Source organism: Camellia sinensis, chromosome 9 (genome assembly GCF_055761805.1).
Source record: "Camellia sinensis isolate YWXY chromosome 9, ASM5576180v1, whole genome shotgun sequence".
Classification (NCBI taxonomy): Eukaryota; Viridiplantae; Streptophyta; class Magnoliopsida; order Ericales; family Theaceae; genus Camellia; species Camellia sinensis.
Genome location: NC_138969.1, coordinates 142923822 through 142938108, shown reverse-complemented (window position 1 = coordinate 142938108; position 14287 = coordinate 142923822). Strand labels below are relative to the sequence as shown.

At 34.1% G+C, this 14287-nt stretch overlaps 1 protein-coding gene across 3 annotated transcripts; it reads left to right on the top strand.

Annotated features, from left to right (window-relative positions):
• Window positions 1-1442: 1442 nt before the first annotated feature.
• On the top strand, window positions 1443-11290 carry LOC114287783 (glutamate receptor 2.9). 3 transcript variants are annotated; one of them, XM_082887742.1, is made up of 6 exons: window positions 1443-1819; window positions 3423-4400; window positions 4602-4879; window positions 5706-6012; window positions 9917-10293; window positions 10676-11290. In XM_082887742.1, the coding sequence occupies exons 1-6, from the start codon at window positions 1561-1563 to the stop codon at window positions 11078-11080; spliced, it is 2604 nt and encodes an 867-aa protein (XP_082743868.1). In that variant the 5' UTR covers window positions 1443-1560; the 3' UTR covers window positions 11081-11290. The 3 variants fall into 3 exon arrangements, with proteins under 3 accessions (XP_082743868.1, XP_082743869.1, XP_082743870.1); XM_082887743.1 differs by lacking the exons at window positions 9917-10293; window positions 10676-11290 and adding an exon at window positions 6140-6586; XM_082887744.1 differs by lacking the exon at window positions 9917-10293 and having other exon boundaries at window positions 1444-1819.
• The last annotated feature ends 2997 nt before the right edge of the window (window positions 11291-14287 follow it).

Sequence of the window (14287 nt, the reverse complement as noted above, 5' to 3'; positions counted from 1 at the left end):
ACCACTGCTTAGGCCTCATTTGGGAATCCTCCCGTTTAGTCAAAAAGTAAAAAAATTATTAAAAAAGTCAAAATGTCAACAATTCATACAAAAAAGTCAAAAATTATCTTTTCTCTCTACTTTTTGCACATCTTTTCGTAAAAAACTAAAAAATCATCCCAAACATACTAGTTTTTTTTTAATTCATATTTTAACTAAATAGCCAAAAAGTTACTAAATTAACATGTTCCCAAACGAGGCCTTAGTACAACCCCTATAATGAGGGAGAAATCAATACCATCATAAAAGATATTAAATTTTTTTCGATAAGAGTTGAAGCAGAAATTTTTGCCACCAAAAATGTTAATCAGTAGGTTTATAGTTTCATTTAAACATGTGAAGCCTTGATTCCAAGCCCCATTTCAATTTTTTTTATTCCACTCAAGTTGTGGTCAAATTTTTCTGCTTATACTCCATATCAGATTGAACAATATTATGAAGTCATGAATTTTAATGTGAAATTTGTGCTGAATCATCAAACTAAAATTGGAATTAAAGTTAAGAATTCACATTATTGAAATTATGGAGACCAAAATAAAATTTAAGTCAAATTACAAGATTTAAAGGTGTAATTTATCCAATTTTCTAAATACATAAAATTATTTAAATTAGTTGTATATATAATAAACATTGGACAAATTATATCAGTAGTTACTATATTTTAATCTTTTGTGTTATTTTGATTTATATAATTTCAATTAACTTGATTTTAACATTGAATTTATGATTTTACTTCCATTTGGTATAATTGAATACAATTGTTAGTATTGTTTTTATAAAAATGCGCACATAAGTGGGCATGTATTATATTTTTTATAGGCAAAATTATAAAAATAAATAAATAAATATAACTCAATGAATTAACCTCAATCAACTTAGTGATCATTTTCTTTGAAAAATCTTAATTGGTGTTATAATTGAACCAAATTGATAAAAAAAGAATTAAAATTAATAGTCAAAATCAAACTAATTAAAATTATAGAGATTAAAATAATACAAGAGGCAAAGTGGATAGATTACTAATGTAATTTACCTATAAACATGTGTATAGATTTAGAGTAATGCTACTTTATAATTAAACTCATTTTCAAATCCAATAATATAACCGTATATTAAAATATCTATCACATTTCTCTCACGTGCTCTTGAAAATCCAAACGGTTATATTAAAATATCTATAACTGTTTAGCGAAAAGGTTTGGGTTGTGTTGGGCTATTTTAGTCACAAAAAAAAAAAAAAAAAAAAAAATATGAAATTAACTTTTTAGTTTAATAAGATAAAATATTACATTTAAACTAAAATTATTTCATTTTTTTTTTGACAAAAGTCAAAAAAGTCAAATATCTATTTCAAACAAAATTTTTTAATCCCAAATTAAAACAACGAAAAAGCCAAAATACCAATTCATATTCTAAACGAAGGCTAAATATACCTCTATATGGATTTCCATATATTTATGCAATAAAAGAGTCCATGAAATGAACCATCTTCCTGTTGGTCGACATAGTTGAATCTCTAAAATGGCATCTTCATCGAAACCCATCATCACGTTGGTCTTCATCCCCATACTTGTCTCATTCTTTGGCACTATCTCCCATGGCGCTGTCGTTGAAACTGATAACATAACCACCACAAACGTTGGTGTAATCATCGATGTTAATTCTCGTATCGGCAAAGAACAAATGACAGCCATGAAAACAGCTGTTGATAACTTCAACAACAAGCTCTCTCTCTATTTCAGCAGCTCCGGCGGAGACCCCTTACAAGCAGCTTATGCTGGTTCGTTTTCTTTTCTTTTATTTTCTTTCTTTGTTTTCCTTGTATGCTTGAATTGGAGGATGTGCTTCATCCCCTTATCGGATTCCTTGTCATTTTCTGTAATAAGTATTGTGAGATGTAATTAATGTTAAATTACGCTGGCAGCTGGCAGTTCTGGTAGTTTCATGTCTGATTTTAGTCACTATATTTTTATTAGTTCCATTTTAATTCTTGATTTTGAATTGTGTTAAATTGGTTCCATTGATAACACCAGTTAAGTTTTTAATGAAAAATAATTACTGAATTAGTTGAGGTTAACTCAACAAGTTGAATAAGTTTACAATTTTAATAATAAGTAAAAAATAATAACAATAATAATAATAAGTACTAAGATTTCAAGAATAGAAAGTTAGAATTAAGATTATATATAATAAGGATTTATTAAGTTAGGTCATAGGGATAATGAGGTTAATAATTTATTATACTTATTAATATTATTATATTATTAGATTATATATTTTAAATATAATATATGTGTAAGCGTTTGATTTCGATTTAGTTCGGTACACAAGATACTTAATCAAAAAAAATTAAATTGAAAAACTGCTCAGACCAATTCTTATTAAAAAAAACAGACAAAATATGATCGGTTTGATCCGATTCAATTGGTTGATCAATTTTTTCGATTTTTCTTACATCCCTAATTTTGTTTCTAAAAATATAACACATGCCATGTATGTATGCAATTTCCATAAATAAATAAATAAATGCTAATGGTTGTATTTAATTGAATCAAATTGAGGCCAAATCATAAATTCATAGTCAAAATTGACTACATTAAAATTATAAGAACCAAAATGATACAAAAGTAACAATTTTTTTTTTATATATAATTTTTAACTTAATTTATAATTAAACATGAGAAAAATTCTTTTATTTTTTTAATTTTTTTTTTTTATGATTTCTCACCAATCATCCCATGCAGACTGATTGTTACTGATCTAACGCTCACGTCATCTAAATCAATTATTTAGAACTGGGTTTCTCGAAATTTTAAGTGAGTTGCATTTTCTTTTACAAAATTTTGGAAGTACCTAACTTTTGTTACTGCGTTAAGTGTTGGGAAGCGTTTAAACTCATAATTTTGAAGTTTGTAGATTAAATTGGAAAAAAATTAAAATTAGAAACTTAAGGGAAACAAAATACATATTTTGATAACTATAGCGTAATTAATTCTAAATATTGCATACATACATTTGGAGAATGACTGAAAAATAGAATTTTTACAAATAAAATTAATCTAAAATTATGTATTAGTGATATATTTGTAATTGCGAGTCCCAATGATAAATTTTTTTTAAATTAAATGAAATGATATAAAACAACATCACTTTGTATGGCCTCATGATCCTATGTTCCAAAATCTCGCCATCTCCCTTTCTCATTACACTTTCACTATTAAATCATGTAAGAATATCAAGGCACGTGAATCACAAGAATTCAATGATTAGGAATGCTGCATTGGATTGGAAGAGAGAATATCATGCCTTAATTGATGCTTGATCATGATGCTGATAGTAAAGTTTGGGTTTAGATTAATTCGAGTTTTGAAATTATGTCGCAGCTGATCAACTAATTAAGGAGAAGCAAGTGCAACTGATTATAGGCATGGAGACATGGGCAGAAACAGCTTTAGTAGCCAAAATCGGAAACCAAGCACAAGTTCCTGTTATTTCACTTGCAGCTGCAATTGGAGCTACCAAAACGACTCAATGGCCTTTCTTGATACAAATGGTTACTAACTTTTCTAATCAGATGGATTGTACTGCAGCTCTGGTTCACTCATTCAAGTGGCGAAGGGTCATCGTTGTCTATGAAGAAGACATGTTTTCCGGTGATTCCAACATGCTAGCTATGTTATCTGATGCACTTCACAATGTTGGCTCAGTTATTGAGCATCATTTAGTCATTCCACCATATCAATCTCTATCTCATCCCCTAGAGTTTGTTCGTGAGGAGCTGATGAAATTGAATAACATACAACCTAGAGCTTTTATCGTTCTTCAATCATCATTACAATTTACTAGTCTCTTGTTTAGTGAGGCAAGGAAGATGGGATTCATGGGAAAAGACTCAGCTTGGGTAATTACAGAAACCGTTGCAAGCTTCTTGGATTCTGTTAATTCTTCTTTCATCTCTTCTATGGAAGGTGTTTTTGGAATCAAGATAGACTATTCGGAAACCACTACATCATTTCTAGATTTCAAAAAACAATTTCAGCAGAGCTTCCGATTTGAATATCCAGAAGAAGATAACTCTAACCCTGGGATTTATGCTCTGAGAGCATACGATAGCATTGCAACTGTTATAGTGGCTTTGGAGAGATTGACTCATAGCACTAGTAGTAGTACTTCGACAAGGTTGTTGGATACTATATTATCAAGCAATTTCAGTGGTTTAAGTGGTGAAATTCATTTTGAAGATGAGAGGCTATCATACAAACCTATTTATCAGGTAATCAATGTCTTCAATCTGACATACAACAAGCTGGAATATTGGTCTCCTGAGTTTGGGTTCTTGAAGAATGGCTCAAATGGAAAAGGTAGTGATTTTTTCACTGAAAACTCAGTTATTTATTTTTGTTTATGTGTCATTTTTTTTAATAAATAAAAGTCATTTTCATGGGCTTCTTTTTTATTTTTTATTTTTTTTTTTACAAAGGAAAAATTCCTATTGAGCCATATTTTCTATACAAAAAATCTATATAAATTTATTTATTTATTTATTTTTATGAAATTGTTAGATGATTGGAGGAAAAGCTTAGGAAACCTAAAGTGGGTTCCAAAAGGATGGGCAATGCCTAGTTTGGAAGATCCACTGATAATCGGAGTACCTGGTAGTGCTGCTTTTGACGCCTTTGTAAAGATAACGCCATCGACCAAGAATTCAAATAAGACCTATGATGGTTTTTGCATTAGTGTTTTTAAGGAGGTGCTGAAGATTTTGGACTATGATTTACCTTACAAATTTGTGGAGTTCAATGGCAGCTATGGAGATTTAGTCGAAAATGTCGCTAACAAGGTAATAAATCTATCTCCAACAACGCTCTTGTGCATAAATGAAAATATGTTTGTTTGGAGGGGAACAAACATACTTTTTGGAACACAAATCTCCAGCTATATATTTTTTTCTAGATTTGAGCTGTGGTGCTCAACATGGTGCTTGAGGAGGATATGGTTTTTTTAAAGAGATTGCACTATTGCCCTTAAATTTTATTTTATTTTTTTTTTTTTTGTGAACTCAAAAAATTGTCTAGGGCTTCACCCAACTAATTCCCCAGCCTGGCTAAAGGAAACCAAGATTTCATTACCGGAGGGATTAAAGAGAAATAATTTTTTTTCATCAAATATACAAATACACATGTATGTACAATATGATATATAAACTATATATATACATACAAAAATATTCAAATACCATAGGAGTAATCTCTTTTCAGATAAAAAAAAAAAAAAAAATTGGCAAAAAAAAAAAAGAAAAGAAAAAGAATGTAAGTTAGTAGAAGAATGAGATATATATTTTATACATAGAGATTACATTATTATTTATAAAATAAGATATATATTTAAAATATGCTATGGTAAACAAAAATTTTAACAGAAATAAGAGGGTCATGACCCTCTCGTCTCTTACTTCCATCTCTGCCCAGCCATAATCTCCTATCCTAGATATAGCAGATAATTATGTGAGGGAAAAGCCTTGAGCCCTTTATGCTGTTGCTAAGAGAGATGATGAAAAATGTGAATGTGTTCAATCAATTTATTTATTTTTCCTTGAACTATTCCACACAAGCTTTTTTTTTTATTATTTATTATTTATTTTTTTTGTGGATCAACATTTTTGGAAGACTTTTGGTGGAGCTGTTGGTGATATAACTATACTAGCTGAACGTTGGAGGGGCGTGGAATTCACACAACCAATTACTGAGTCAGGCTTGTCGATGGTAGTTCCTGTAAAGTCTGCTTCCAAAGCATGGATATTTCTTGAGCCTTTCACTAGGGAAATGTGGTTAGCCACAGGGGCCATTTTGATCTACACAATGTTCATTGTTTGGTTCTTGGAACATCGATCCAATCCAGAATTCAGTGGTCCATGGAAGGATCAACTAGGAAATGTTCTTTGGTTCACCTTCTCTTCACTTTTCCTTGTTCATAGTAAGTATCTTTTAAAATATAGCAATTAGATTAATAATTGAATTATATATCACTCATTTAATGCCATTCAAGACAATTCTATCGAGCTAGTGTCATCCCAGTTAAATTAATGTATGAAAACATTCAGGGATGGATGTAGACCCATTGGGCAAGAAGAATCATTTGGTCCTAGGACAAGTGGCATTCTTTTTTGCCTTTGCCAAAGGGACTAGGGTTTGGACTTGAAACTAGTCTATATCATGACAGAGTAGCTTCGACTATGGCTGGCCGTAAGAGGAGACTCTTTAGCAAGGGAGCGTGGCCAAGATGAAACAAGTTAACTACTCCATCCCTTGTTCTTTGTGTGAACATTGTCTTAGAAAGTAGGCTAATAATTGCAAACGTTCAATTCATATTGTGCCACCCATGACAACTCTATGGGACTAGTGCCATCCCATCTAAACATCATTAATTATCTTTGGAATAAGACATTATCTTATTTGTAGGATTTGGTTTATCTTCAGTTGGAGATAAGTATAGTCTAGTTTAATTGAGCAGTGAGGTTCAACATGGACTCCACTCCAATATTTTTTTTTTTTTGAGTAATTCATTTTGTAAGTTCTTATGTATAGATCATTCATAAAAAGAATAAATTAATCTGATCATCCTAATCACATAATTTTATCAAATTTGTCCTTAAAGAAATAAAATCACACTTATTTTTTCATTTTTTAAAGACATTTTAATGAAATTATGTGGCGACAATTTTTAGATCAATATGACTCTTTTTTTTTCTTCTTCTTCTTCTGGGAGATAGCCTACAAAATGAACAATTTAAATCACTCGAATAGAATTCATTAAATGAACAATTTAAATTACTAGAATGGAATTCATTATAAACCTTGCGAGCCCAACTGGGTAGAACTACATTTCTTTCTAACAAGACAGAAGCTAAATGCTTTTTGTGATATTGGGCATAACAACATTGCAAGAAAGACTACCATATGAAGATTTTACTAGCTTTCTTATACGCTACCATATACATATATAGCCATGTGGCTAGCTACGGTGTTCAAAAAATTGTCTTAGTTCCTTAAAATAGTTATTTAAAATTATATTTGATCTTGCTTTTATGGGTGAATTACACTTGTAGTTTTGTATTTTGGGTAAATTACACTTTGCACTCCTGCACTTTGCACCAAATCAGTCTCTACATATGAAATCGTGATAGTTAACCCCTACACTTATGGTCAAATTCCACTTTGGTCCTTATACATGAAATCGTAACAGTTAACTCTCCACACTTATGAAATCCTGACAATAAACTCCCGACACTTTTAATCAAGTGTCAAGTCTCTCTTTTGTTACTTCATCATATAAGTCTTTAACATAAGTTAGTAATGTGACAATCATATGACTACAAAATGATGGCAAAAGAGAAAAATCACGCAAATTTCCCGTCTATACACATTTTGTCCTAGAATTTATATCAAATTTGATTGTATTCAATTAAAATAAAACTTAAATTGTGAACGATTAAGGAGATAAATTAGAATTTTGTAAAAATTAGAATAATGAAACTTTGTTTCAACAGATTCTTCGAAGTCTCTGCTGCCTTTTTTTTTTTTTAAATTTCAAAAGCTCTGCTTTCTTACATCTTCGTCCTAATTTTTAACATACGAAAACAAAAGCGCGTGCGCACTGGCACATACACACATATTGTATTATATGGGACTGTCGCTGTAATTTTGGTTTATTTGTTGTTTTCTTGCTTTGTATTGCTTTGTTGGTTGGTTGCTCACCAACTGGGTGTTTGGAGTGTGTGCTAGCAAACGATTTGGTGTGCATCTCGGTGCCAACTTGGTTGGGATCTTGATGTATCTCTGTGATGCTTTTTGCACCCTCCTTCTTTATTGATGTTTTTTTATCATACTTTGTAAATTTTCCATCAATAAAGTTCTTTTTCTGCTAATAAAAAAAAAGTACATATATTGGTGGAAAATGAGAATGATTTTCCTCTCTTGTCCTCATTTCGTAGTCACATGTTTGTTACATGACTGGATTCTATTAAAAACTTATATAATAGAGTAACAGAAGGGGCAAATTGAAACTTGACCAGAAGTGCAGGGGTTAACTGTCACGATTTTATATGTAGAGACCAAAATGAGATTTGACCAAAAGTGTAGAGGATTGACTACCACAATTTCATTTGTAGGGACTAAAGTACGATTTAGTGCAAAGTATACTCCTTTTTTATTAAAAAGGATTGCAGCAATAGAAGTTGGAAGTGGGTAAAAAAAGTTCTCTCTCTTTCTGAAAACCTCTCTTTCTCTCTCTGAAAACCTCCTCCCCGGGCCTCATTTTGGGCCGGCCGGCCGCCGCCTTCGGCTATGGTGGTTGGCTGGCCCAGTTCTTTCTTGTGTTTGTTTGTTAATTTCCTTTAATAAACTTGATTTCCCCCATTATTTTCCCACCTTGGTATGCTTTGTGGGCTGCTGCAGAGTTGTGGTGTGTTGTTATCATCAAGGAATGCCTGGATTAAGGGTCATTATAGAGGAAGAGGTTGGTTTGGACTGGCTTGAGGACGTCCAAATGTGGTTAGGATCTTCATTCGTGCGCTCTTTCGCGAGTCGGAGCTTGAGGGGTGAACTATGGTTCAGAATTATGTAGTAGTATCGATGCTTTGTTTGGGGTATCATAGGTGTCGTTCTGCTTCTACCATAGTTCTGTCTGGTGTTCATTCAAGCGCTCCTCTTCGAGTGGGAGTTTGAGGGGTGAGCTTCGTCCAGATGTTTGGAGGTGTCTCAGCGGTTGATCGGTGTTTGGGTCGTCATCTTACGAGTTTTGTAACGGTTGTGTGAAGGGAGGAGTCGGCACAGAGGTGGACATTTCGGAGTAGTCGGCCAGCAAGGGGTTGGACAAGGAGGCGTGGGTGAGTTTGGGTTAATCAATGGAGGTGTGGCCTTGGTTGATTCCGGTGGTGTGGCCTTGGTCATTGGTCGTTGGCTATGGAGTTTTCCGGTGGGGTGGACAGCAGCATTGGCGTTGGTCAGCAGCATTGTGTATGAGCTGTCTTGGCGTGGTGTATGAGCTGTGTTCAGGTGGGTGGATGGCCTTGGGAGTGCAGCATCATAGGCGTGGGTGTAGGGAGTGTAGCAGCAGGTGTCTAACAGCATGGGAGTGTAACAGTGTTGTCTGGAGTGTAGTAGTGTTGTAGCTGTGTAGCATGGGAGTGTAGCAGTGTAGCAGGTGTGTAGTAGCATGGGTGTGAAGCAGTGTAGCAGCGTAGGTCTTGGGCTGTTGAACTTGAGTTAGGCGAATAAAATATTCAGTTTCATAGGCGTGGGTAGTTGGCCTTGGGAGTGCAACTTGGCTGTTAGAATAGTTTTTTTAGTTTGTTGTTTAGAGGCATTGCTAGAGCTGTTTGGGTTTTTTGGTGGGTTGATTTTGTGGGGAATCATGTATTTTAATTTCTGTTAAGTCCTTCTTAACTTTTATGTTTAAAAAAAAAAAAAATCGTGAGGCCAAGGGGTTGGTTGTATGGTTGCGAGTAGCAGTAGTAGGGGTATATTGTACCTTCCGAATCTCTCTCAGTGCATTTCATCTTCCTGTACCTTTAATTTCATATTGATTAATGAAATTTTTCTTTGCTGATCAAAAAAAAAAAAAAAATACTCCTTTTTTATTATTATTTTTTTTTATTTTTACCACTTTGAATTCATAAATTTCAATTGTGATAACCAATCCTTATAGTTTAAGTCAAATTATAATATTACCTTTTAGTCTATGGCATTAATGAGGCTGATGATAATCCACATGTTAGCCAAACATGATATTTTTATTACTTCAGTAAAACAGCTACACTTTTACTAAAATCGCACTTACTTTCACCAAACTCATAATAACTCAATGTTTCATTATCCAGAGGAGAAGATTCAAAGTAACTACACTCGAGTTGTGGTTGTCGTGTGGCTTTTTGTGGTGCTGATCTTAACACAGAGTTTCACTGCCAATCTCACTTCAATGCTTACAATCTCCCGACTACGACCAATCATTAACCCCACGAACAAAGTTGGTTGTGATGCAAATGCATTTATGTGTACATATGTGCAGAATGTGCTTAAATATAAATCAGAGAATGTTAAGCCCATTAGGGACCAAGACGAATATCTCACGGCATTCAAAAATGGAAGTATCTCGGCAGCCTTTTTCGAGATCCCTTATGCCAAAGTTTTCACCAACAATTATTGCATGAAATACACCGTCATTGGATCCACGTATAGATTTGGAGGATTTGGATTTGTGAGTAGTGAATCCAGCTAAGCTTTTTGCACTCTTTCCGCTTCTTCAATCTCAAAGTTTTACATAGAATAGATTTTTAATATATCATGCATCTTCAAGTTTTCTTCCATGCTTGAACACCCTCATTGCTAACCACTAATCAACACTTTTCCCAATTCAATTGAAAAATAGAAACACAAACCTTTATTTTTACAATTAGTCACAAAAAATATATTGATGGACATGCTTTTTGAAAAGTGGGTTTCATCACCAAATCTTGTAAAATTCTATCCATCCATATATTTTTGTATATCGTTTTGTTTTTGGTTTTCATGTTATTAAACAAACTGTTATTTTTATCTACGTAGGGTGACTAACAAAAGCATTATCATGTTTTCCACAGGTGTTTCAAGAAGGTTCTTCAATAGCTGATGATGTCTCTGAAGCCATTCTAAAATTGTCGCAAAATGGTACCCTCAAAAGGTTGGAAGAGATGTGGTTAACCCCATCATCAGAGTGTTTAGACTCCCAGAATACCAAGAACGTTGATAGCTTGGGCTTAGAAAGCTTCTGGGGCCTATTCCTCTTCTCCATTGTCACATCCTCTATTTGTTTTCTAATATTCGTTGCTCATCTACTAAGGAATTATAGACACCATCAATCAAGGGTTGGTGACATCCATGCAAGTGATGATAGTGTTTGGACTAAGGCACGTAAACTTGCACGATACTTGAGTGATGCAGAAATTAAAAGTCAAAGGAAAGATCCAACGACTGGTCAAGAAGTAATTGGAAATTTAAATTCTTGAAACACTTGATTATATTTAAGACTGGGTTTATGTATATAGGCCAAGGGCAATGGATTTTGTAAGGACTTTGTCTTTCATACGTGTCATGCTATTTCCTACGTTACTTCAATATATAATGATATCGTCAAAAATATCATATATTATTGGTCAAATTTTGCAAATAGTTCCTGTAATTTATACATTATGTCATTTTGATCCCTCTAATTTTAATTTGCTTGATTTTGACCTTGAGTTTTGAACTATGTATCATTTTGGTCCAATTGAAAATGGAAGTTAAGAAATTGGACGGAAAATTTGCACGTGAATGACATGTGATTGGTTTCCTAGGGCAAAATAGACGTTTTGCTTTCCCTTTTAGCTTCTTCCTTGCGTGTGATTGAATAGAGGCCCCCGACCACCGTCGTTCGCCGTTCCACTTCCTTTCGCTACCGCCGCCACTGCCAAACAACAATCCCAACATCAACAGACCATCATAACTATCAAAAATTAGAAAACAAAATCCAATTTTTAGTCCTAGATCAAAAATCACAACACAAAGATACCTTTGGGTCCTCTCCATCAACAATCTTCAAACCTTGTAATTCCATTATAAACTGTGAAACCATCACATACTGACAATCGTATCTTCGGGTCATGCTCAGTTGTTTTCCTCTTTGGCATCGCAAATTCGCATATCATCAAGGCTACTAAATTCTCCCGAAAGAAACCCATTTTTGTCGGTAATTTGTGAACCAAGACCACCACTTTAAGTATCCGCACCTGTCTCTGTACCACCATCATTGGGCAAAATAGGGCCATCTTTGGCAAGCATAGAAGAAGGAGACACAACCAATTGAACGCCATTTAGTTCCTTGCAAATCACAGCAATCGTAGCCTTTTTCTCCTCCAGCTCGATCTTCTTGGCGAGATACACTTCATAGGCCTTTTCGGCGGTGTTGAAAGTACCCAACCAGAGGCAAATTTTGTTAATGGGGTCTCGAATCTCAGCAGTCCATTTCCCCCATTTCCTTTGTCAAACCCCCTCGTAAGGACTCTTTGAATTCAACTTCTTCTTCGAAGATTGAATCGAAACACTCTGTTTTTTTTAAGAGGGTTTTTCTGGGTTGTTGTTCCTTCAGAAAGAACGACATCCTCGCGATCAATTTGATGACTGGTTCGCTTCTTATCTACCCTCATACCATGCTCTTCGTCTGAAGAACAATTAGTTGCATCTGGGTCGGAACAGATTACTCGAAGCTTTTTCTACCAATTCTTCTTCATTTTGAAGCTCTAGAGGTCGGGATAGTGTGTTATTAAAGAAATCATTCAAACCCTCTTGTGTCACAGCACAGAACCAATTCTGAACACAAAGATATATATGTACAGAGATAACATATATATACATATATATATACTACAAGAAAAAACACTTTTGGCGACCACCTATTTTTTTTGGTCGCAAATAGTCCACTTTCTGCGACTAAAATTTAACTTTTGGCGACCACAATTTTTTGGTCTCGGAAAATCACCTTTTGGCGACCAAAAAAAAAAAGTTGGTCGCGGAAAGTATACTATTGGCGACCAAAGGCTTTTTTGGTAGCGGAAGATCACCTTTTGGCGACCAAAAAAAAAGTTGGTCACGGAAAGTATACCATTTGGCGACCAAAAAAAAATGTTGGTCGCGGAAAGTATACTATTGGCGACCAAAGGTTTTTTTGGTCGCGGAAGATTACCCTTTGGCGACCAAAAAAAAAAGTTGGCCACGGAAAGTATGCTATTGGCGACCAAAGGCTTTTTTGGTCACGGAAGATCACCTTTTGGCGACAAAAAAAAAAAAGTTGGTCGCGAAAAGTATACTATTGGCGACCAGAGGCTTTTTTTGTCGCGGAAGATTACCCTTTGGCGACCAAAAAAAAAAGTTGGTCGCGGAAAGTTATGGCGGGATAAATTTTACAAAAAATGATACTACAGTAATTACATGCTATTTTTCTATTTAGGCATTAAAAGTTTTATAAAATAATATATAACCCAATTTTTATGGGTTATATATTTTTGTTGCCAAATATGAACAAGAAGTATGTTATTGGCAGAGTGGCAGAGTGGATTGGGTGCATGGTGACTCCTTGGTCAGGAGTTCAAGTCCCAGGGAGCAGAAAAGAATTATTTTTTTTGGGTCAAGGCGCTAACTTTTGGCGACCAACTTATCTTTGGTTGCTAAAAGTTTACTTTTGGCTAATATGAATTGAACTTTCCGCGACCAAAAAAGTTGGTCACGAATGGTCACTTTTAGTGACCAAAGGCTTTTTTGGTCGCAGAAAACTATCTGTGACGAGGCTTTAGCGACCAACTCGCGACCAACATATTTTGGTCGCGAAAAGGTTTTAGCGACCAAATATGGTACTTTTCGCGACCAAAATGTTGGTCACGGAAATTATTTTTTCTTTTAGTGATATTTCATTGAGTATAGAGATATATATACATATATATACATATATATCTCTCTCTTCCTTCTCCAACTCTTCGACGACACCTCCTCATCACCCCTCTCTCTCTCTCTCTCTCTCTCTCTCTCTCTCTCTCTTCGGTGTACAGATATAATATATATATCATTGAAATAAATGGGAGTGAATTAACTCACTTTGAGTTAGATGGATTAATCACTGAGTTAATTGGGAGTGAGAGCAAATTGACTTTTTTGCTCTCAAAAACTTTGCACATGTTGTCCACGTAGGCCTTTTTCGCCCAATTTCTTAACTTCCATTTTCAATTGGACCAAAATGATACAAAATTCAAAATTCAAGGTCAAAATCGAGAAAATTGAAATTAGATGGACAAAAATGACACAACGTGTAAACTATATGAACCATTTGCATAATTTGCCCTATATTATTTAATAGGCCATTTTTTTTTCTTTAATGGTTAATTTGGTCTTCAGCCCACTAAACCAACTAATAAAGAAGATCAATCCCACCGTCCACTAGCAGGGGACCCAATTAAAGTCAAGGCAAAGTTCAGTATGGATTGGCCTCAAGAAACTATTTGCATCTAGAAAGTTTTGAATCTGAAACCTTAGAAGGAATACACTTCTAGGCTTAAAGTCTTAACCATCATGCCAACTCTTTGGGTTCTAATTAGCTCTTTTTATGTCACTTTGATTTTATTTTTGTGCTTATTGTTTGTAAGTTTTCGTAATTTTTAATTGATATAGGTATACATGATGCATATAAA

Coding starts and splice junctions, on each gene's coding strand:
- LOC114287783 (XM_082887742.1), top strand. CDS start 1,561: ATGGCATCTTCATCGAAACCCATCATCACGTTGGTCTTCATCCCCATA. Junction 4,880..5,705: donor TCGAAAATGTCGCTAACAAG/GTAATAAATCTA, acceptor CATTTTTGGAAG/ACTTTTGGTGGAGCTGTTGG. Junction 10,294..10,675: donor GATTTGGAGGATTTGGATTT/GTGAGTAGTGAA, acceptor TGTTTTCCACAG/GTGTTTCAAGAAGGTTCTTC.